Source organism: Narcine bancroftii, chromosome 2 (assembly GCF_036971445.1).
Source record: "Narcine bancroftii isolate sNarBan1 chromosome 2, sNarBan1.hap1, whole genome shotgun sequence".
Lineage (NCBI taxonomy): Eukaryota > Metazoa > Chordata > Chondrichthyes > Torpediniformes > Narcinidae > Narcine > Narcine bancroftii.
In genome coordinates, this window is record NC_091470.1 from 108,391,396 (window position 1) to 108,417,097 (window position 25,702).

Sequence of the window (25,702 nt, forward strand, 5' to 3'; positions counted from 1 at the left end):
ATACTGATATAATTTCAGACTTAACTGTGGTTAAGGCAGAAGTTAAAGAAAACCGGGAAAATTTCAAAAAATTTGAAGCTTCTTTTTCTGAATGTAAACAGCAGGTACAATCCAATACAGAAACAATGGTGAAGGTGGAAAAATCCGTTAAAGATTTAGGAGCCCGGGAAAAAGAGTTAACAAGAAAAATTGACTATTTGGAAAATCAGAGCAGAAGAAATAATGTGAAAATTGTGGGTTTGCCAGAGGTATAGAAGGTCAAGATCCCGTTAAATTTTTTAAAAATTGAATCCCCAGATGTTGGGGGAAGAGTCCTTTCCTGACGGATTGGTATTGGAAAGAGCACATAGAGCTTTAAGAAGACCACCCTTATCTGGTCAGTTGCCAAGAGCTGTGATAGTTCACTGTTTGAATTGTTTGGATAGAGAGACAATTCTTCGACTTACAGTTCAAAATGCAAGGCAAAGACAAGCTCCAATGATGGTTCAGAATAGTAGAGTTTTCTTCTATCCTGATTTGAGTCAAGATATCATCAGACGCCAATATGAATTTAATCCAGTTAAAGATGTTTTATGGCGTAAAGGTTACAAATTTGCTTTTCGTTATCCTGCTATGTTGAAAGTGTTTTATGGAAACTATCAGTTTCAATTCTTTGAGAGTGAGCATGAGGCAATGGTTTTTGCTAATTCGTTACCGGATGTCAGAGGCCAAAGAAAGAGTCTTTTCCTAAATGAAAATCTGATGGACTTGGAAATGGACAAAGTGGCAGAAATGGAAAGAATGGGAATGGGAAGAATGGGAATGGAAAGAATTCATCTACCCTTGAAATTAGTTCACCATCTAGACTGGAATCTTAAGGCTGAATTTTTAAAAAAAAATTTTTGTAATATGTTAATATTTCTGACTGGCTGGCCGGGGAGGAGGGGATTGCACTAATTTCTTTATTAGTCATCAGTCACTAGTGGGTAATCCACACCCAGTTTTTTAGGGAGTTACTACCTTTTGGTAGTTTTTTTTGTTGTTTTTTTTCTTATTAACGAATATTATTTCTATTTGAAGGGCCTATATATTTTAATTTGAGAACATTTTTCTTTCTTTTCTTTGTTATTATTAATTTTGTAACTATTTTTGTTATTTAGTAATTGTATTAGATATGTCGAATTTGAAATTTGCCACCTTTAATGTTCAAGGATTAAATAATACGATCAAGCGTAAGTGAGTTTTGGCTTACATTAAAAAGATGAAGATTGATATTGCTTTTTTATAGGAGACACATTTGAATGAAAAAGAAAGTATAAAATTGAAGAGTGATTGGGTTGGTCATGTTTTTTTTTCTTCATTTAATTCTAAAGCTAAGGGAGTAGCAATTTTGATACATAAAAATTTATCTTTTGAATTACAATCAATGGAAATGAATGCAGGACATATTCTTAAGTTGAATTGTAAGATTTTTAATGAATTTTGGACTTTACTTAACATTTATGCACTGAATGTGGATGATGAAGTATTTATTTCAGATGCAATTTTGCTTTTGGGACAAGCTAATGAAAATGTTTTGGTTGGAGGAGATTTTAATTGTGTTTTGGAACCTTTATTAGATAATTCTCCAAAAAATGTTAAAAAATCTAAAATGGCAATTCAAATTCAAGCTTTGATGAAAGATTTTAATTTAATAGACATCTGGCGATGTCTTAACCCAACAGAGAAGGATTTTTCTTTTTATTCATTTAGACATGAATCTTTTTCCAGAATTGATTTTTTTAACATTGGCACATTTACAGGGGAAAATACTACAAGCATATATAAAAGTCAGGTAATTTCAGTTCATTCCTTGTTGTATTTTAGTTATGAGAGTTCTGAAAAAATTTGCGCAGCTTCTCGTTGGAGATTTAATACGATGTTGTTAAAAAAACGGAATTTATTGAATTTTTTAAAAAACAAATTAATCTCTTTTTGGAAGAAAATGTTAACTTCGTTCAGAGTAAATTTATATTGTGGGATGCTATGAAAGCTTACTTGAGAGGTCAAATAATTAGTTATACCTCTAAGGTTAAAAAGAACTATTTGACCGAGAGTTTTGAATTAGAGAAACAGATTGATGAATTAGAAAAGGAATTTCAGAGAGATGTGACAGAAAATCAGAAGATAGAGTTGTCTAGATTGAAATTGAAATATAATACTTTGCAATCTTATCAATTTGAATGTTTGATTAATAGATCTAAACAGTGGTATTATGAATGGGGTGAGAAAGCACATAAGGTACTTGCATGGCAGTTAAAGAAAGAACAGGTATCAAGGGTTATTAATGCAGTTAGACGGAATTTTACTATTACTTACAAACCTTGTGAGATTAATGATGTTTTATTCATTTTATAAGAACTTATATACTTCTGAGGAAAAACAGGAGAACGGTTCGATGGACTCTTTTTTATTGGTGTTGAAATTACTGGTACTAGGAGAAGAAGACATATTGGAGCTGGAGGCTCCATTTACTGATTTTTAAATTAAATCGGCTATGTTGGAAATGCCAAGTAGAAAATCACCTGGTGATGATGGGTTTTCAGTTGAATTTTATAAGGTATTTTATGATGATTTATCTAGTGTTTGAGATCTGTTATGACAGATTAAGGAACATTATGATTTACCTGAATCATGCCTTAATTACTGTAATTCCTAAGAAGGATAGTGACCCTTTAAAGATGTCTTCATATAGACCAATTTCTTTGTTGAATGTAGACTATAAAATAATAGCTAAAGTATTAGCGAATCGATTGACTAAATTTTTACTTAAGTTGATATATGTTGATCAAACAGGTTTTATAAAGAATAGGTGTGCTTCAGATAATATTCTTCAAATAATTAGTTTGATTAATAAACATCGACAGTGCCCCAACCATCCGATTGTGATATCTCTTGATGCAGAAAAGGCTTTTGACAGAGTTGAGTGGAACTTTTTATTTAAAGTTTTAGAGAAATTTAAGTTTGGTCCTTCCTTTATTGGTTGGATTAAAGCTTTATACAATAAACCAATAGCCAGGGTATTGACAAATGTTCAAACCTTTTAAATTAACTCGTTCAACTCGACAAGGTTGTCCTTTGTCTCCAGCTTTGTTTGCATTAGTAATTGAAACTTTAGCACAGTTGATACGACAAAATATACAGCTACAAGGTATGAGAGTTTTAGATGAGGAGTATACAATTAATTTATTGGCTGATGATGTACTGGTGTATTTAACAAACCCAGCTCAGTCATTTTTACATTTGAAGGAATGTTTAATACAATATGGATCTTTGTCTGGATATAAAGTTAACTGGGAAAAAAGTGAAATTTTACCGATAGGTGAAGGAGATTATTCAATTTATAAGAATATTATTAATTTGAAATGGACTGATCGAATTAAATATTTGGGTATAAATGTGGATGTTAATTATCAATCATTATATAAATTAAATTATGTACCGTTAATGAAAAAGATTAAAGCTGATTTGATTAAGTGGAAGGATCTTCCTATAAATTTAAATGGAAGAATAAATACAATTAAAATGAATATTTTTCCAAGTATAAAATATTTGTTTCAATCAATTCCGTGCTTACTTAATAAGAAGTGTTTTTGAGATTTAAATAAAATGGTTAGGGAATTTTTATGGAAGGATAAATTTCCGAGAGTCACTTTGAATAAGCTAACCTGGAAATATGCATTAGGGGGAATACGCTTATCATATTTTCAAAATTATTATGAGGTAGCTCAATTTAAATTTATTAGTTTATTAATGGACTTGGAACAGCCCCCTAGTTGGGCTAAAATTGAGATGGCAAATATTTCTGAATTTGAAACGTATCAATTTTGGTTTTGGTGGAATTTAAATTTATTACAACAATATAATGTGCTTATACTAAAACATTTAATGAAGTTATGGATGAGGAAAAATAGAATGATAGGTTCTAAGGGTAAATTACTGACTTTAACACAGTTATATAATAACCAACTTATTCCTTTTTCAATGTATAATCAATGCTTATTACATTGGAAATCTAAAGGTATAAAAAACCTGGGGGATTGTTTTAAAGAAGGTCAATTTTTATCTTTTAATCAAATGAGGGAAGATTTTGGTATTGATGAGAATTCTTTATTTGTTTATTATCAACTTCGATCTCTAGTAAAACAAAGATTTTGGTAGAAACATGATTTTACCTGATTTGACTAAATTTGAATCTTTTCTTGTGATTGCCCCAAAGAAGGGATACATTTCATTGATGTACCAAATATGACAGGGAAGTATGGAAAAAAAGGGGATGGAATAGATCTAAGATTAAATGGGAAAAGGATATTAACTTTACTTTTTCTGAGGATGACTGGTTAGATATCTGTCATGATCGTGTTACTAGATTGATAAATGTTCGTTATGCATTGGTTAATTATAATTTTTTACACCAATTGTATTTAACACCTGAAAAGTTTTAAAAAATATGGTTTTAGTGAATCAGACTCTTGTTTTAGATGTGGTAAATCAGTTGGAACTTTTTTCTTGCTCTTTGGTTATGTGTACATATACAATCTTTTTGGAAAGCAATTCAATTGTTTTTGGAACATTTGTATAAGATTAAAATACTTTTAGATCCGACAATATTTTTTTGGGTAAGTTGAAGCCTTTGAAAGATTTGGGATTAGATAAATTTCAGATTGCTTTTGTGTATTTAGCTTTATCCGTAGCAAAAAATGTATAGCAAGTACATGGAAAAATGCTAATATGATTGATATTAATAGATGGCATAATGAGATGAAAATTTGTTTGGTAATGGAAAAAATTATGTATGTTTTACATGATAATTATTCTTTTTTTCTTAATAAGTGGTCTTTATATTTAGAATATTTACATTTAGATTTACCTTGATTAGATTTTAGTAAATATATTTCGGTTTTCTTTTCTCTTTCTTTGGCTCTCCTAAAGAGAGCTGTCTGAGGGGGTTTCTTTTCTTTTCTTTTTTTTTCTCTTTTTTTAATATATAAAGAAATAATTTTTATCATTCATAATATGTATTTTTCTTATTGTATGTAATAACTTTGTTGAACGAATAAATAAAGTTATAAAATTTAAAAAAAACAATATTTCAGGGATGAGCCCTTACCTTGATGAAAGGCTCAAGCCAAAATGTTAGCTATGTATCTTTATCTTTGCTATATAAAAGACACAGTTTGACCTGCTGAGTTTCTCCAGCATCAACCTTAGTGCCTGCAGACTTACATGCTTTACTTCCAATCTGAACCAAATATTCAACCACCCAGCATGGACAGTTTCACAGGTATGTAAGATTTTACATCTACTAACCAGGTTGATGTGATTGACTGCTTCAAACACTCTCCTCTTCACTGCTGTCACGGATCCAAACCGTTGGTACTGGAAAGCAATATGGTGTAGAGCAGTTGGACATCAGTTGATCAAGATCACTTAAAGTAAGCTGCTTGAACAGAGTTAAGCAAGTAGATCTGTAGGCACTGTCGTCGAGTGCACTACTCAACTCCACAGGTCACACAGCATCCTTAGAAAATAAAGGGTAACCAGCACTTTGGTTATCCATTCCTGAGGAAGGGCCCAGACATTGGTTCCCTTTTACTTCCAAAGGATACCGCGTGACCTGCTGAGTTTCTCCTTGACCGTGAATAGAGTTGAAGAAATATGGCCCTGCCCTTACTCAGAAACATTAAGCTGAGGTTACTCTTGCTCCCACAGATTTCATGATGTTAGTTCAAATGGAGTCTTGCAAGCCTTGGTTGTTAATTATTCCCCAACCAACTCCATTTAGGACAGTGGTTCTGTGGTCTAACGCGGCATTGCATGCATGACATTACCATAGGCTGGCCCGCTTCTGACCTTGGAACTCCTTCCCAAAAGATTCCCCAATAAAGGCTGAGTCACCCTAGTCACCCCCCCTTCATACCATCCTTGGAACCGGGCCAGCAGTATGTGAAGATGTGCCTGTCATTTCAGATTTTTAAAGCCATTAATCATTTGCTTCAAATCTGCTTGTGGTTATTCATTATGCATCAAGTTCTCAACCATTTTGTTCCACTCAATACCACTTTAAGTGATCCCTTACTAACCCACTTTAAGTAATCCCATCCTATGCCACAGGTGCTCTGTGGTCAGTAAGGGATTACTTAAAGTAGTATGTGAGTGGAAAAAAAGGTTGAGAACCACCAATTTAGGACATTGAGCATATTGAACTTGTCAGCTCTCAGGGCCATCCAATCTATCGCTTTCCCATCTCTGTACCACACTCCATCTCATGAGCCCATTAATTCCTTACACCTTCAATTGGTTGGGTGGAGGGTGCAATTGACAGAAGTTAATCAACCTGCCAACTTGCACATCACTGGGGTGTGGGGGGAAACTGGGGCACTGGGGGGATAAAAACACACAGCGGAACCAATTAATCGTTCAACAGTTTCTTTGTTTCACTTTGATAAAGAAGCGGGAGTGAGGGGTGATAAGGAAAGAGTTCAGCAACTCATTCTCTATACTGAACCCTACTCAAAGCATCAAAGTGTTCATCGTGTGTTTACACACCTTTTGGATAGGGGTCTGAATGAAACCCTTACAAATTTCACATGAGTTACACACACCTAGTAATTATGTGTTTACAATATTATGTCACCCTGTGATGTCTAGGACTATCTGGGAAATATCAAGGTGTCCCTAACTCAGGTATAGTGATATTCTTGTGGAGATAGCTACTATCTCACTATGGCACAGATGTTAAGAAAGCAATTATGTTCCCACCAAGTCACAAGCAGCCACTGAATTTTCTCACTTAATCCATTAACCCTTTGTTAAGCATATTCATTAAACTTATTCTTTCACAGCACACTAACAGCACTGGAGGTCAGGATTTAACCAGGGTCACTGGAACTGTAGGGCAGCTACACACCCAGCTGTACCACTTCTGCTTACCTGGTTTTTATCTGACAAATGACAGCGTGGCTTGCTCAACATAAATTAGCTTCAGTTGTTTCCAACAATTCACTTCAAGGGCACAATCAGCTGAACTTCCAAAGGAGCATTTCTCATATTTCCTTAAGGAACCCATTCAACCCATCAAATGTATGTTTCACTTTGATAAAGAAGTGGGAGTGAGGGGTGATAAGGAAAGAGTTCAGCAACTCGTTCTCTATACTGAACCCCACTCAAAGCATCAACTCTCATGTTTGTCCCATCAAACCTCTTCTTCCACTTCAAAATCATAGCAACATTGAGTTGTACAGCTACTTGCCCAACTGTGTCTATGCTGACTGTTTAACTTAATTTTGACATACAGCACGGTAACAGGCCATTTCAGCCTACAGGTCTGTGCTGCCCAATTTACACCCAATTAACCTACAAACCTGGTACGTTTTGAATGGTGGGAGGAAACTGAAGCTCCCCGGAAAACCCATGCAGTCATTGGGAAGGTCTACAAACTCCTTACAGACAGCACAGGATTTGAACCAGATCGCTGGTGCGGTAAAGGCGTTGCCCTAACTGCTAGACCAATCGTGCTGCCCACGGTTGTGGGGAAGTACCTTTGGACCCTGTTAGGCCCATAGGCTAGGCCATTCAGATACTTCTCCTATAAATGTAGTGAAGATATCTGCATTCACCACTTCCTCAAGCAGCCCATTGTCTCTTACATGGCAATTGACACCCTTCACTTTTCCTACCACGCACTTGATGCAGTTTACGTCTGCCAATTAACCCATCAACCACAAGGGTTCGAGATGTGAGGGGAAGCTGGAACATCCAAATAAGCTTGCAAACTGTCTGCAGGAGTTCAACTCTTTCTTCCTTGGAGAGAAGGAAGATGAGAGTTTGAGTTTAGTAACTAACCACAATAGAGAAAAGATGGGGTTCCTCAAACATAAATCTATTACTGTCTACATTGCCCAGAGATTTCCAGCAAGGCAATGGTAAATATGTCAGACCACCATTCGATCCATTCAAGGTTGACAGCCCACCCAACCACACGAGGCTGGGAGCTCAGCGAACACCTTTGACCACCTGATACAACTGAAGCCCCACTCACCTCTGAGTTATCTGCAACCACATACATTTCAATGTATTTCTTTGACTTCAGAAACTCATTCCTCTGAAATGGAAAAGCACAGTGAATGCCACATTAGCCGATCAATTCCCATCACTCTAGTTGTTCTTATTGGCAGCAGTTACGAAAGTTTCATGGGAATAAATTGATCTGTGGATAGCGGGGTGAAACACAGATGTCTTCAAATGCTGTGATTGTAGTAAAAACATGCAGTAAATGCTGGAGGAACTCAACCGGTCTCGCAGTGTCCATGGGAGGTAAAGATATATCATCAGCGTTTTGGGCCTGAGCCCTTCTTCAAGGTAGAAACAAAAAAAACAATGCAGGCATCGCAAAAGACAGAGAGAAAGGGGGAAGAATGGGAGGGGGAGGATCCCAGGCCAAAAAACAAAAGGTCTTAATTGGATGTGATAAAAATATTTTATGACTTCAGTCTATGGCTTCCCTTTAAATGTACTTGGCTCCCGATGGTGGGGGGGGAGGTGTGCGGCCCCTATTGAGAATGGGTGGTTGAAAGTACCTCACTGGGAGAGTTAAAGGTCTCTTCCACTTTTGGCTCTGGGTTGTCCCACGACGTGTTGACCACACCACAAGTCAACAGTGGCAGCCTGAGTTCTTCATATCTGTAGAGTGCGTGTTCATTGCTGACTGATTCTCTCAACGGTTCCATCAGATATCGTTGGCCTTTGGTGTGGATGTAACCACTGGAAAAGAAAAAGATCCAGGGAGAATATTGGAAAGATATTGGGTTAAGAATCTTAAGTGATTTTTAGAACATGAGGGGGAACTTCTTCACACAGGGAGTGGTGGGAGTGTGGAATGAGCTGCAAGCTAAAGCAGTGAATGTGGACTCAGTTTTAATCTTTAAGAAGAATTTGGACAGGTACATGGATAGGAGGGGTATGAAGGTCTATGGTCAGGGTGCAGGTCAGTGGGACTAGCAAAAGTAATAGTTCGGCACGGACTAGAAGGGCTGAAGTGTCTGTTTCCGTGCTGTTTTGTTCTATGGTCCTAACCTAGAAAGCCAAAGCTAGTAAAAAGAATTCAGCCCAACAAATTAAATGCTGCTACCAATTTTTAATGATATGTTATGTCAGCTGATCCAGAGCACCTAACAGAGCTGCTGCCACATCAGGTTAGCAACTCCAGTTCAATCCTGACCTTGGCTGATGTCTGTGTTGAGTTGGCATGTTCTCCCTGTGACCATGTGGAATCCCCCCAGGTGCTTGTGTTTCCTCACAAGTGCTAAGGACATGGCTGGTTCATTGGCCAATGCAATGTGATAAAATGTTGGGGGGGGAAGTGAACGACAATGCAACAAGATTAAAACATGAAGCATTAGTGGTTAATGGTTTGCATGGACTGGATGGGCTTAAGACCTTGTTTCCATGCTATATCTCTCGATAATACTGAAGAGCTCTGGTCCAACAGAGGTGTTACAGATTTCCTAATCTTACCTGAGACCATCACAAGTGCTGAAGCTGGCCGAAGAACCCTCTTCCCCCTGTACGTAACCGTGGTAATAGCAATGATCCTAAATGTGGTAGAAAAATAGACATGGGATTGTCAGTAAATCACATCACCCAGAAAATTTCCATTTGAAAACAGGTTATGTGGAGGTGCTTGAAATTAAACTGACTCAGTTCATGCAACCAGCTACAATGAGTATATCTTACAACCAATCCTTAGCTGAGTTTTGGTCACCTAACTACAGGAAAGATATCAATAAGATTGAAAGAGTGCAGATAGAATTTACTGGTATGTTTACCAGAACTTCAGGAACTGAGTTACAGGGTAAGGTTAAAAGAGTTAGGATTTAGGCTACTGACCACCATTATATCAACCTTCTACAGGAGCTCTATCGAGAGCATCCTGGCTGGCTGCATCACAGTGTGGTATGGTTGCTGCAGAGAAGTGGATCTGAGATCAATCCATAGGACCATTAGACTGGCAGAGAGGATCATCAGGGTCTCCCTCAACCCCCCCCCCAAATCTACGTAATCTACTGAGATCATTGTCTGACGAGGGCACCCAAAGTCATTGAAGACCTTTACCACCCCGCACTCAGCACCTTTTGGCTTCTCCCATCAGGGAAGAGATGTATAAATTTCAATTGATGAAATTATGGGGCCCATCCTTAGAATTTTAAAAAATAATTCAATTGTATTATGCGTTCCAGTGATTCTTTGCCTGTTCTCCAGGAATCGCCTGTGATTCCACATCATTATTGAGTTCTGTTTCTTCCAAAAAAAAGGACACCTTGATTAGAGGGAGGGGATTAGATTCATTTAGTTTTCGTTCTTTAGGTTTTTATTTAATTCTTATTATTTTAATATAACAGTCTAATAATTTGTCTGACATAGTTGCATTCATTAGGTTTATTATTAGATGGAGTTATTACAAGTAACTATTAATGTAGATGTCCACATTTTGTTACTTACTCATTTAAATTCCTCTCCCTTTGGTCTGCATTTGCTGGTGTACAATTGATTCATAATGTAATTGCCATTTATTACATCTGTTTATCATGTTAAACTCAATAAAAATATATTAAAAAGAAAGAAAGCACGAGTTTAAAATTGTAAATGTTCCCTGAAGTAACAGATAAACCTTTGGTGAAGATGGGAGCAAACATTCAGCCAGCGGAGAACCCTGGTCAAGCATTTCTATAATGTTTGTCTTGTTTGTTTGTCTTTCAGGCAGCTCCATGGAGGGGGAGGAACCTGCAGATGCAGTGACTGATAAATGTTTTCAAAGAATGTGACTGAAAATAAACTAAAATGCTTTAAGGTTTATATATTCGTGCAAGTGAAGTTTGTTCAGGCTAAGTACAGTGTAGTATTTTTGTTTCTTAAACTGTTTATTCTTAATGCAGGTGTATTAATTAGGCATTGTCTGAGTCAGTCTCAAGAAATCAGAAAATGCACTTATCCGGTATTTACCAATCCCGATAGGTGGCAGCTACTAGGGGTTTTACTGTAATTGATGGAGTTGAGTAACCTACCCACTTCACCTGAGGCTGTGATCTTGATTATGGAGTCCACATTTCCATCTGCTTACTAGACTATTTGAATGGTATCTGAGAGAATGCATGCAGACTTAGCCTGGAGCATGAATTGTTATTATGTATTTAAAAATATTCTTCATCAGGTTGCAACATGTCATGGAATGTTCCAACACGAGCAAATACATCACTGCCTTCCTGGAAACAAGACTGGCGATTTGAATCACATTTTTCATAATTAAACAATTTAGGTTAGTTTTAACCTACTAATAATACAATTTTCTCTCTCACTCTTTATTAAGACACCTGCCGGCTTTTTGCTTATGTTTTGAAGAAGGGCCTAGGTCCTGTAGGGCACGACCAGTTACCACAGAGAAAACTTGAGGAAACAATAGGCTTTAATATACAGAAGAACTTTGTTGGCCCGGATCCCAGGATAGGAATGGCGGCAAGGGAAAGATGGCTCGACCTTTATGGCCCAGGACCATGGGGGAGGAGTCATAGGGTATGAGTCATCCGTGGGCGGGCCAGCTCCATATATACAACCGATATTAATAACTATATACAATGGAGGAAACATATCACCACAGGTCCAAAATGTTGTAAATATACATTTACCTCCTATGGACGTCACGAGACTGGCTGGGTTTCTCCAGCATTAATTGTGCAAGCTGTTGGACTCAATACAGGTAGTCCTTAACTTCTGGCACTTGCAACGTAAGTCAAAAAAGTGCAGTGGGATCAGAATGGGGACTAACATGGGGCCGTCGGGAGAGAGCGGGGCAGTGGGATCAGTGCCGGGACTGATACAGGACTGTTGGGAGAGAGTAGGGCAGTGGGATCAGTGTGTGGACCGACACAGGGCTGATGGGAAAGAGCAGGGCAGTGGGATCAGTGCGGGGACTGATGCAGGACTGTTGGGAGAGAGTAGGGCAGTGGGATCAGTGCGGGGACTAATACAGGATTGTTGGGAGAGAGCAGGGCAGCGGGATCAGTGTGGGGACTGAACATCATAGCCTAGCCAAAGTTCGAAGTACAGTAGGGATTCTACTATTGTATCCTTGAAAAATCATAAGTCGGGCCATCGTAAGTTGGGGACTATCTATATTAAACTCCACAGCTTCAGGGAACTTCATTTCTCAGTCTGGTTCAGCTTGTTTGTTTTTCTCTGGGAGTGGCAGACAATTCCTGACCTGCAGGAATGCTCTCCAACATTCATCTCCTTTGTATTTCCTCTTTCCCCCTTTGTAGATGTAATTTCACCTATTAAACCTTAGTCAGACCCAAAATGTTGACTTCGAATATTGTGAGCAGTTTTGGGCTCCTCATTTAAGATGCTGACGTTGAATGGGGTTCAAAGGAGGTTCTCAAGGATGATTCTGGGAATTAAAGGGTTATGATATGGGGAGCGTCTTTAAAGATTGTTGGAATTTAGGAGAATGAGGGAGCATCTCACTGAAATATTTTGAATGTTGAAAGGCGTGAACTAATTAGATTTTTTCTTTTTTAATTTTGGCATACAGCACGGTAACAGGCCCTTTCAGCCTAAAAGCCCTTGCTGTCCAATTACACCCAATTGACCTACAACCCCTGTGCATTCGAATGGTGGGAGGAAACCGGAGCCCCTGGAGGAAACCCACGCAGACACGGGGAGAAAGTACAAACTCTTTACAGACAGCACCAGATTTGATCCCTAGTCGCTGGTGCTGTAACAGTGTTGTGCTAACCAGTACACTAACCATGCTGCGCTGATGTAAAAAGGTTGTTTCCCATGATGGGAGGGTCTAGGACAAGAGGATTGATGGATGTCCACTTAGAACAGATGCTGAGGAATTTATTTTGCCAGAGGATGATGAATGGGAGGGAGGAACTTGTTACCACAGGCAGTTGTGGAGGCCGGGTCATTGAGTGCATTTAAGGCAGAGACTGAAAGGTTTCTGATTAGCCAGAGCATCAAAGGTTACGGAAAGAAGGCCGGGCTGAGTGGGAAAATGGATCAGCTCATGATTGAATGGCAGGGCAGACTTAATGGGCTGAATGGCCTTTTTCTTCTCCTATGTCATATGGTTTTATGGTCCTATGGTCTGCCCATAGATGCTGTCTGACCTGCTGAGTTTCTGCAGCGTATCTGTTTGCTCAAGATTGCAACATCTACACCTTTTGTATTTCTGTACATCTGTTTGTCAATGTTCTCTTGGCAATGCTCTCATACTCTTTCTGCTCCCATCCCCTTGTTGACAGATTAACTTGTATATGCCGATGGTCACCGTGATTTTAGCCTTTCAGAGATATTCCCCTCTCCATCCTCCCTCATCTTCAAGCCTCTTTTGTCTCCTTCTCAAATCTGACAAAGGGTTTTCGACTTGGATTTTAAAATTTAGAACTGACCCTGGAATGTGGGAGAATGGAATGTGGGAGAAAAGCAAAGCACCCTGAGGGAATCCACCCAGACGCAGGGAGAATGTACAAACTCCTTACAGACAGTGCCGGATTCAAACCCTGGTCACTGGCTCTGTAATGGTGTTGTGCTAACCACTACACTAACCATATTCCCACCCCTCGCCCCCCAACCCCCCCCCCCCCCCACAGTTAGCTCTTTTCTCTTCCTGTATGTGCTGACAATTTCCAGCATCTTCTGCTTTTGTACTGCATGCAAAGAAGATGACCTCTATCAGCTTGTAACTGCAAGCACTAACTCAAGACGACCTTCAACTCTGCTCCTGTCAGGGGAGTACAAACCTTTTGCAGGAATCACCTTAAGGATGGGGTGTAAAACATGAGATAGTCAAATGGCCACAAAAGATCACATCAGATTAACTGAATAACAAGAGATGGAGGCTTCTCTCTTAGTGAGAATTATTCATCAATCTCTGACATTAAAATAGATGAACTGGCAATTATCGCACTGCAGTTGTTGGAACTTGCTCTGCATTAATTAACTCCATTAATTTCCATACAATTGGCTATACTTGAAGAGTGTTTGTTAGCCTACAAAATATTATACAATGCTTTCCAGAGACAGAGGGAAACGTAGGGAAGCTCAAGTAACATCAACAGGCCAGGCCCTACTCATTGGAGAGAAATGGACAGTCAACATTTCGGGTTGGGATCCTCTGTTGAGAGTCAACGTCAAGCTTGCTGGGATATAATTGGTTGGGGGGGGGGGTGGGTTTCCAGTTGCACTCCTCCAGCTTCCACACATAATCTAGTCAGTCCCAGCTGCACAGTAATGAGGAAACACTATTCTGGCAATGATATTTTGGTTGAGGTGAGGGACTCTTTCAGCCAGCTCTTGGCTGACCTTGCACCCTCTGTGTCATTTTCCAGTCTTCACAGCACCCTCCCCTCCCTGCCCACAGGTTCAACACTCTTTGAGTGCACAAGTTGACTGCAGCCCTTCCTGCATTAAAAACTAGGAGCGTGCAATTCACATTTTTATTTATTCAGGATATCAAGAAACATTGAGTCAAAGTTGGCAACTCAATTCAAGAGACAAAACAGCCATAGTTGACTCATTTACCAGAAACATGTTCTACCTTGCCACGCCTTTCCTAGAGTTGGAACATTCTGTGGCATACTCACCAGATAGAGTGGGGTATCCCACACTTCCAACCCATTCTCCGACATGTAGGTTTCTGAGTAGTTCTTGGCAAATAGACCCCTGAAAAGTGGAGAGAGAAAATGTTATAGTGGGATTTATAACTGGTGAAGGAGCAAAATGTATTCTGCTTTGATGGGTTTAAGTTCATGGGAGTGGAGTATGCAGAGAAAAACAAAAGGTAAAGATCTGTCAGCTAAATTGGGAAGGGAAGTCATGATGTGGTTGAGTGGGTCTGTCAGGACAGTGCTCTACAGGAATTGGTAGAGAGGATCATTGGAGTCCCCCTCCCCCCATTAGCGTGATCTACTGGGATCGTTGTCTAAAGAGGGCACTCAACATCATTGAGGACCCCTTCCACCCCACACGCAGCATCTTTTAGCTGTTTCCGTCAGGGAAGAGATACAGGAGTATCAGAGCCAGCACCATCAGGCTGAGGAACAGCTTCTTCCCACGGGCAGTGAGAACGCTGAACGACCAAAGGAACTGCTCACACTGGCCATTTGAGACTGTCATATTACAAAACAATATTTAGTTGGATGGATGAAATACTTATCCTACATATGTATTGTTTGTATGTATGTGTGATATGTCTGGTTGTGGGTCTGTGTTTTGCACCAAGGACTGGAGATCACTGATTCATCAGGTTGAGCAATCAGATGACAATAAACTTGACAACTTGACTACTCACTTGGAGCTTTAGCCAGGAGAGTGAATGGGGGTCACAACACTCTGGTCAGGAGAGTGACTGCTGGTCACTGAGCTCCAGGCTCAAGAGTGACCGCCTGTCCATATACGGGAGCGGCTGCACACCAGAAACCTCAGACAGGAGAGCAACCTCCACCTTGGGTAGTGACCACTCCACTATCCCTGTTGACTGGAGATTAAGTCCAGTCACAATTGTATGGTGATTGGTGGGGAGGCTGGAGAAGGGGGTGGGGGGGGGGGTGAGAAGTTGTGGTTTCAAAGTGATGTGAGTTGATTCTCGCCCATTATCCACTGGTTGTGCTCTACACCTGAGTCTACATCTCATTCTGTTCTCTCCATGAATGGAACTGGCCACTTAGCTCTTGGTCTATCAATGCCTCTGGATTATTTAGTGATGGGTTTGAGGAGTGGGCACGAGCAGGATTACCACCTTGTGAAGCTAAATGAGAAACTTGAACATTGAACAGGATGAAGGAGCACTCTTTGCCATGTGCTTCTACCCGCTAGTCTAAATCCTTTCCTGATTTGGCATGACATTGAAAACTCTGGCAAATTTCAACAGATGGGTGGAAAGTGTGCTGCATCACGGTCTGGTAAAGCCCTGCAAAAAGTAATGGATGCAGCCCAGGACATTACAGGAAAAACCTTCCCCAACACCGAGATCATCTATAGGGAACACTATCGTCAGGGAGCAGCAGCAATCATCAAGGATCCACACCATCCAGCAAATGCTCTGTTCTCGCTGCTGCTATCAGGAAAGAGGTATCAGTGCCACAAGACTTACACCACCAGGTTCAGGAATGGCTGCTGCCCCTCCACCATCAGACTCCTCAATGACAAACTCAATCAGGGACTCATTTAAGGTCCCTTACTTTATTTCTTTTTTCCTCTCTGTATTGCAGTCAATTTGTTTACATTTCTTTATTTGTTTATGTGTGTACATTTATTTTGCGCTACCAATAAGTGGTCATTCTGCCTCATCCGCAGGAAAAGGAATCTCAGGGTTGTATATAATGTCATGTATGTACTCTGACAATAAATCTGAAATCTTTTGTTAAATCTCCCTGCATTTGGGATCGTCTTCATTAGTAGATGTCAGTGCCTTGCTGACAACACATCCCTGGAATCTCTGAGGAGACCCAGTCAGAAACGTAGGGCATCAAACTTCTCTCTAAGTTTAGCAAATGAAAGAAATGAGCCTACTTCAAAACGGTCTTCCACTAATTCCAATCCCTCTAAATCCCAGTCCTTCAAGTAAGGATTATGCATAGAAAATGGAATTAATTGATTGATTCTGATATAATGGGGTTTTAACTGAAAACAGATCCTTTGATCCTATACATTGATTCCACTTATTCCATACCCTCAACAAATGATTCAATACAGGTAGTTTCTTTTTTTTTCTTTGGCTTGGCTTCGCGGACGAAGATTTATGGAGGGGGTAAAAAGTCCACGTCAAATTGATATATATATATATTGATCTTTCTGATACCTGATCCATTTCCACACCAACCCACATCGGCGGTTGATCAGTATCAAACAATCTATTAATAAACTTCAATGGTGCAGCTTGATCATAATTTTGGAAATATGGCAGTTGAAGACCTCCCAAATCATACTTCCATGTCAATTTTTGCAGAGGTACTCTAGGTAATTTACCTTTCCACAGAAACAAGCATATCATTTTATTTAATTCCTTAAAAATCTTCCCTGGTATGGGACTAGGAATAGATTGAAACAAATATTGAAATCGAGGATATATATTCATTTTAACACAATTTACCCAGCCAATCAATGTTAATGGCAAAGTTTGGTATATCACAGAATATATTATTTGATTATTATCAAGTATGTCATTTCTTAATGATGTGTTTTGATCAATAATTAATATTACCAAGTCAATCGAAGTTTGAGAAATTAGTTACGGATAAGGGAAAGAAAGGGTTTGTTTCAGAAATGTGTTTGTTGTTACAAGCAAACATGAAGAAGGTAGATGTATTTAGAATAAGGGATAAATGGGAGCAAGAGTTATCTATTCCTATTTCTGAGGAAGAATGGTCTGATTTGTGTTTAGATAGTGCTACAAAATTAATTAATGTATGTTATAGTTTAGTTAATTATAATTTTTTACATCAGTTATATTTAACTCCTGCAAAATTAAAGAGATATGGTTTTAGTGAGTCTGATTCGTGTTTTCAATGTGGGAACCACTTTTGTTCATTTGGTGTGGGAATGTACAAAGGTTAAGCCTTTTTGGGAGAAAGTCATTAAATTTTTGCAAGATTTGTTCCAAACAGAATTATATGTGGATCCATGGATGTGTTTATTGGGCTATATGAACCCAATTGCAGTACGTTTGGAAAAAACTCAAATTGCATTTATTCGATTGGGTTTGGCGGTGGCTAGAAAATGTATAGCAGTAACCTGGAAAAATGATGTTGAGTTAAGCATACAAAGATGGCACAAAGAAATTCAATCATGTCTGTATTTAGAGAAGATAATGTATAATTTACAAAACAATTACTCTTTTTTTGTTAAAATGTGGACTTTGTATTTGGAATGTATGGATTTAGATGTAAAGTAGAAACTTTATTTGTCTTTAAAGATGTAGATTGACATACCGCAACCTAACCTATTTTGATTTTATATAAATGTCTTTTTTATATATATAAGCTCCAAGGGGGGAGGGTAGTAAGGGGTGGGATAGTTGGGAGAGGGGTGGGGGGAGGGTCATAGAGGGTAGATTTGTTTTATTTTGTGTTTTGTATTTGTATTTTGTAAAACCTTAAATAAATTTTTCATGAAAAAAAAGAAACATAGGGCACCCCGTTCTGTGATATGATGTATCAAGAACAACCCAGTCTCAAGGAGAAGTATCGCCAACCCTCTGACGGTTCATATGTAAAGAAAAATGATCAGCTCTTGGCATGAAACCACCTACTCATTCTTCTCGAGATGTATGACCAGGTCTTTGCCTTCCACAGGTACTCCATACTGAACAACCGATGGATAAAGACCCTGCAACAGAAGAGATCTCAGATCGAGTCATTGAAAAATTAGCATAAAATTCATCAGTATGTATGGAGATTTTTCTCCCACTCCAATTTGGACTGTGCATTTCTTCCTGTTATCTCCTGTTTATATTAACGATTAAAGCCAAGCTATTCCTGTCCCACTATTTGTTATCTACCTTTTCGTCTCTTTATCTTCTGTACACTCATCATTTGCTAACTGCTGGTCTGCAAAACCACATACTAACAAGCCCAATCTCTTATTTTTTTTTTTTTTTTTTTTAAAATTTTTTATTTTTCACACCATAAATCACAATAGCCATGATGTACACTTTTTCTTTTCCACACATTTACAGTGACTTTTTCTCCCTCCCCCCTCCCTCCTCCCAAGCCACCCCCCCCACCCCCCCCCTCTCATCCATTTTAGGTATACAATCTAGGTTGCATTAATTCAGTTAGACAATGTTGTCATTCAACAAAAATACACCAGAAATTCTACTGAGTCCATTCTTTTCTTTTCTTCTCCTTCCATCAACTTAGGTAATGTTTGTTCCCGGTAGGTTTTCGCTATTGTATTTAATGTAAGGCTCCCATACTTGTTCGAATATTTCAATATTATTTCTTAAACTATATGTTATTTTTTCTAATGGAATACATTTATTCATTTCTATATACCATTGTTGTATTTTCAAATTATCTTCCAATTTCCAGGTTGACATAATACATTTTTTTGCTACGGCTAGGGCTATCTTGACAAATCTTTTTTGTGCATCTTCCAAGTCAATTCCAAATTCTTTATTTTTTATGTTACTTAGGAGAAAGATCTCTGGATTCTTTGGTATATTGTTTTCTGTTATTTTATTTAATATCTGATTGAGATCATCCCAAAATTTTTCTACTCTCTCACATGTCCAGATTGCATGAATTGTTGTTCCCCTTTCTTTTTTACATCGAAAACATCTATCAGATACTGTTGGGTCCCATTTATTTAACTTTTGCGGTGTAATGTATAGTCTGTGTAACCAATTATATTGTATCATACGCAGCCTCGTATTTATTGTATTTCTCATCGTTCCAGAGCATAACTTCTCCCATGTTTCCTTTTTTATCTTTATATTTAAATCTTGTTCCCATTTTTGTTTAGTTTTACCATTTGTTTCCTCATTTTCCTTTTCTTGCAGTTTAATATACATATTTTTTATAAATCTTTTGATTAACATTGTATCTGTAATCACATATTCAAGGTTACTTCCCTCTGGTAAACTCAAGTTGCTTCCTAATTTATCTTTCAAGTAGGATCTCAGTTGGTAATATGCCAGCGCTGTATCTCCAGTTATATTGTACTTATCTCTCATTTGTTCAAAGGATAAGAATCTACTTCCTGAAAAACAATTTTCTATTCTTTTAATCCCTTTTTTTCCCCATTTTCTAAAGGCAAGGTTGTCTATTGTAAAAGGGAGTAGCTTATTTTGCGTCAATATTAGTTTTGGTATTTGGTAATTTATTTTATTTCTTTCTACATGAATCTTCTTCCATATATTGAGGAGATGGTGTAATACTGGAGAAGTTCTATGTTGTACCAATTTTTCGTCCCATTTATATAATATGTGTTCAGGTATCTTTTCCCCTATTTTATCTAATTCTAGTCTCGTCCAGTCTGGTTTTTCCCTTGTTTGATAAAAATCTGATAGGTACCTTAATTGTGCGGCTCTATAATAATTTTTGAAGTTTGGCAATTGTAAGCCTCCTTGTTTATACCATTCTGTTAATTTGTCTAGTGCTATCCTCGGTTTCCCCCCTCTCCATAAAAATCTCCTTATTATTTTCTTTAACTCTTTGAAGAATTTTTCTGTCAGTTGTATTGGCAATGCCTGAAATAAGTATAGTATCCTTGGAAAAATGTTCATTTTAATACAGTTTATCCTTCCTATCAGTGTTAGTGGTAGCTCTTTCCAATGCTCTAAATCGTCCTGTAATTTTTTCATTAGTGGATTGTAATTGAGTTTATATAATTGGCCTAGATTTTTGTTTATTTGCACACCTAGGTATCTTATTGCCTGCGTTTGCCATCTGAATGGGGATTCCTCCTTAAATTTTGAGAAATCCGCGTTATTCATAGGCATTGCTTCACTTTTATTTACGTTTATCTTGTATCCCGACACTTCTCCATATTCCTTCAATTTCTTATATAGTTCTTTTATTGATAGTTCTGGTTCTGTTAAGTACACTATCACATCATCCGCAAACAGACTGATTTTATATTCCCTGTCTTTTATTTTTATTCCTTTTATATTATTATCTCTTCTTATCGATTCTGCTAGTGGTTCTATAGCTAGCGCAAACAATAATGGTGATAGTGGGCATCCCTGCCGCGTTGACCTGCTTAAGTTAAATTGCTTTGATACATGTCCATTTACTGTCACTTTCGCTAACGGTCCCTTATATAATGCTTTAATCCAATTAATATACTTCTCCGGTAAACTGAATTTTTGCAATACTTTGAACAAGTAATTCCATTCTACTCTGTCGAAGGCCTTCTCTGCGTCTAAAGCAACTGCTACTGCCGGTGCTTTATTTCCTTCTACTGCATGAATTAAGTTAATAAATTTACAAATATTGTCTGTTGTGCGTCTTTTTTTGATAAATCCAGTTTGGTCTAAATTTACCATTTTCGGTACCTGTTCTGCTAATCTGTTCGCTAATAGTTTAGCTATTATCTTATAATCTGTGTTTAGCAAAGATATTGGTCTATATGACGCTGGTGAGAGTGGATGTTTCCCTTGTTTTAGTATCACTGTAATTATTGCTGTTTTACATGAATCTGGTAAGTTTTGTGTCTCATCAATCTGGTTGATTACATCCAGGAGGGGCGGTATTATTAGGTCTTTAAATGTTTTGTAGAATTCTATTGGGAGTCCATCCTCTCCTGGTGTCTTATTATTTGGTAAATTTTTTATTATTTCTTGTATTTCTACTGTTCCAAATGGTTCTGTTAATTTATTTTGTTCCTCTATTTGTAGTTTTGGTAGTTCAATTTTAGTCAAAAATTCATCTATTTTCCCTTCTTTCCCTTCGTTTTCGGTTCGGTATAATTGTTCATAGAATTCTCTGAAGTTTTCCTTAATTTCTTTTGGATTATATGTAATTTGTTTGTCTTTTTTCCTTGTTGCCAATACCATTTTCTTAGTTTGCTCTGTCTTAAGCTGCCATGCTAGGATTTTGTGTGTTTTTTTATTTTTGTGAATAAATATATTTACTGCATATGCACAGATGCATTGAGGAAGCTGTTACTATTTATGTAAATGCGGGATCAGTTTCCAGTCCACTTGTGTCACCATTCTAATGGTGAGCATTATTTTGTTTAAAAAGCTGCACCTTGTGGTTTGATAAACAATCACTGCTTGCAAGTTCCAATGAAAGTAGTTCATTATCCAATGCCATTTTACTTTGGGTATTTAAATGTTTTAATATGTTTTGCAATGCTCTCTGAATAGTACAATGCATGTTTATTTGGCATGCATATTCGTGTTTAGAACATAGAACAATACAGCACAGTGCAGGCCCTTCAGCCCACGATGTAGTGCTGATCCATATGTACCTACCAAAATAAACTAAGCCTTCCCTATCTCATAACCCTCTATTTTTATTTCCTGTCTAAAGCCCTTTTTCCACTGGCATCCTGGTTAATTTGGCCATGCGGTGACCCGGGATAGGAAGCCATTTGTGCTGATTCCACTGGGCCACCCTTAACAGGGACACTGCTTTTTCACTTAACACAACTCATCCCCGATGATCGGAGAGTCTGCCTTCAAATGGATTGGAATGGATGGAAGTTGTCCTTTTTCCACTGGGTTAATCAGCGCATCTGCGTCAGCTGATGCCGGGATCTGAGTTGGGGTCTAGGCCGTCAATCCCTGACATGATTTGATGTCATTTGACACCAGCATGCTGATTGTTTTCCTTTTCCATTGGGCCCTTAATTCCCCATTAATTCCTGGGACAAGTTGACAAGTGGAAAAGTAGCTTAAGAGTCTCTTAAATTCTCCTATTGTTCCAGCCTCCACCACCACCCCTGGCAAATGCATTCCAGGCGCCCACAACTCTCTGTGTAAAAAACTTTCCCCTGATGTCTCCTCTAAACTTCCCTCCCTTCACTTTGTTCAGATATCCTCTGGTGTTTGCTACTCCTGCGCTGGGGAAAAGGTGCTGGCTGTCGACCTTATCGAAGCCTCTCATAATCTTGTAGGCCTCTATTAACCCACCTCTCATCCTCGCTCTAGACAGAAAAGCCCCAGCTCTGCTAACCTTGCCTCATATTTACCAGGCAACATCCTGGTAAATCTCTTCACCCTCTCCAGAGGTTCCACATCCTTCCTCTAATGAAGTGACCAGAACTAATTTGGAGTGTTGGGGCAATGCAGAGAGGCATAGTGGTGTCCCTATTTTTTGTTACCCAGGGAAGGCTATGCTTTGATCCCTCATTGGTAACAAGGACTTGATGTAGCCTTTGTTAACCAGGAATCATTAGCCTTCTGTTACAGGAGGGCTCTTTATTCCACGGCCAGATCTAGTTGATTGAGGCACCAACATGTTGAGATGTCAGCATAAACCTATCAGTGGGTTTTGCTCCATACCTCACTCTCCCGTTTCCACTTGATGAGGAGATGACGTGGTCTCACCACCTGGTAATTCTGTACACCTGGTAGCCTGGAGGTTGCAGTCACTGCAAACAAGCAAGATAATGATCAGGCAACATCCTAGAATGATGTCAGGTGGAAGGGAACAGAATGACTGTGGTTCTCAACCCATCCATTGAAACTTAATTCTCACCTCGGAAACCTCACTTCAGCAAATTAAATTAAAAATAAAAATGCAATGCTGGAGAAATTCAGTGTACTTTATATAGCAAAGATAAAGGTACATTGAACAGTAGAACACTACAGCGCAGCAACAGGCACCTTCGGCCCTTCTATTTCTGTGCCAAACCAGTTTTTTTGCCTAGTCCCACTGACCTGAACTCAGTCCATACCCCTCCCATCCATGTTCCTGCCCAAATTCTTAAATGTTAAAACTGAGCCCACATTCACCACCTTAGCCGGCAGCTCATTCCACACTCCCCCCACTCTCTGTGTGAAGTTCTTCCTCATGTTTCCCCTTTCATCCTTATTCAGAGATCATTAGGCGATCAGAGGTGGAAAGAGTGAGCAAATTTAATGGGGTCGCTATCTCAGAGGATCTTTCCGGGGCCCAACGCACTAAGGGGATCGTGAAAAAAGCATGTCAGCGCCTCTACTTCCCGGGAGTTTATGGAGCTTTAGTATGAGATCGAAAACCATGGCAAATTTATACAGATGTGGAATGTGTCAGTCTGGTATGGGGGACACCAATATCCCGGAGTGGAAAGCCCTGCAAAAGCTAGTGGACATGGCCAAGAATATCACATTGAGAACATCTATGGGGAACACAGGCATTGGAGAGCAGCAGCAATTATCAAGGACCAACATCTCCCAGCACACAGTCTGTTCTCATCAGGAAAGAGGCATAGGTATCATGAGACTCACACCACCAGGTTCAGGAACAGCTGCTCCCCTTCCACCATCAGACTCCTCAATGACAAACTTAATCAGGGTCTCATTTAAGGACTCTTACTTGTGCACTTCATTTGTTTTTTTTCCCTCTGAATTGTACAGTCAGTTTGTTTACATTTCTTCATTTGTTTACATGTACATACCTTCTAGAGTACCAAACAGTATTTTTCACTACCTCACCCAGAGGAAAAAGAATCTCAGGGTTGTATGTGATATCAAGTATGTCCTCTGACGATAAATCTGAACCTTGAAGTTCGCTGCTCAGTCCTGGTGCAGGATCCCACCTGAAACATTGACCATCCCTTTGCCCCCATGGATGCTTGTTCTTTACTCCTATATCACTCTTATATCTTTGGAGAGCCCCAAATCTTGCGAGAATCGGGAGCCTATCAGGTTTTAAATCTCCATGGTAACTGGTAAGTCCCACAGTAACTGCTGCAAACCCTAAGCTGGACACTGAAGTGATCCGAAGATCTTTAAAATTTTATCCGTTATTATTCTACGGAACCGGTTGCTGGGATTTCTCAGATTTCGGTCAAATGTTTCTTTGCAGATGTGGAACATTGCAACCTGGTACAGGGGAGTGCAGTTAAACACGAAATGCAAATGGCAAAAAAAATTGCAAATGCTGGAAGTTAACATTTAGCTGGAATTGGAAACTTAGTAGGCCAGGCAGCTTGTGTGGAGAAAGAAGCAGAATTAATGTTTCAGGTCCAACCCGTCCTCATCCTGAAGCAATAACTTTTAATTGTTTAAGCATGGTAACACCCAAACTTTATTTCACTACCCACAGATGCTGCCTGATTGTCGAGCATTCCCAGCTTCTTCTGTTTTTATTGCAGTTAAGAAGATTTCCTGGCTATTCAGTGGCTTCCCATTTGGAAGAAGATCCTGAGTCCATACAATATGGGGAAAGCCATGAATGTGGCAGAGGTGGGAGGTCTTATCGAAGCTCTTCTTGTTTGAAGGTTCAAGGTTCCTTTTACTGTCACATAATAATATACTAAAAATGTAACACGCTGTGGTGATAAGACCACCAGCCTCCTGCAGGGGGCGATCTCTGTACCTGCAGGAAGTCCACCGAAGGGGCTGACTCCACCTGGCTGGCTGTATAGAAACCTGAGCCGGCCCCTCCTGAGCCAGTCAGATGGGGAGCTACCAAGGCATGAACTGGTGTTCAGACTTTTACTGGGGTAAAGCCTGTTGTACAGTAATTTGAGTTTGTGCTTGCTTGGTGCTACCTCAGCGCATCACACACATATGAGATACTTTAACTTTTGTTTGCCATAAGGCAAGCAGAGAGTTTGGCACCTGTAACAAGAGGAGAAGGAGAAGCAAAAGAGAGTCATTTCAAAGTCACAGGGTCTGGATTTGCCGCAGGACTCCCGCAGCATCTGCAGCCGCACAGGCTCCTGTTCGATTCATCGTCAACCCGGGCTCCAGATCCAAATCTCCGACATGATCAGGAAGCCTTCACTGCCCGAACACTACTGTTCTACTGTTTATGTACTGGGCCAGGGTCTCACAAACTATCCAGCATCGAATCTGGCCTTGCACAGATGTCAGAGGAGCAGATCATGGAGAGGATTCTCTGTCAAGGGGTCTCATCCCATCATGATGTGGTTCTGAGCAGTTTGATACCATGGGAGCAAACTGAATAGGCAAACTCGGAGGTTTCTGATGACAGACATTTAATTTTAATATCACACTAGGTCA

General features: G+C 39.1%; 1 protein-coding gene across 3 annotated transcripts in view; it reads right to left on the minus strand.

Moving 5' to 3' along the window:
• LOC138754121 (snake venom metalloproteinase-disintegrin-like mocarhagin) overlaps nt 1–25,702 on the minus strand; it is a 66,695-nt gene that overhangs the window by 34,951 nt on the left and 6,042 nt on the right. For all 3 annotated transcript variants that reach the window (XM_069917964.1, XM_069917962.1, XM_069917961.1), the window contains exons 2-8: nt 23,033–23,121; nt 18,329–18,405; nt 14,664–14,742; nt 9,535–9,611; nt 8,598–8,781; nt 8,060–8,122; nt 5,329–5,397 (exon numbers count right to left, since the gene is read on the minus strand). In XM_069917964.1, the coding sequence (XP_069774065.1) occupies nt 5,329–5,397; nt 8,060–8,122; nt 8,598–8,781; nt 9,535–9,611; nt 14,664–14,742; nt 18,329–18,405; nt 23,033–23,121 (638 nt within the window). The remainder of the gene's footprint in view (nt 1–5,328; nt 5,398–8,059; nt 8,123–8,597; nt 8,782–9,534; nt 9,612–14,663; nt 14,743–18,328; nt 18,406–23,032; nt 23,122–25,702) is intronic.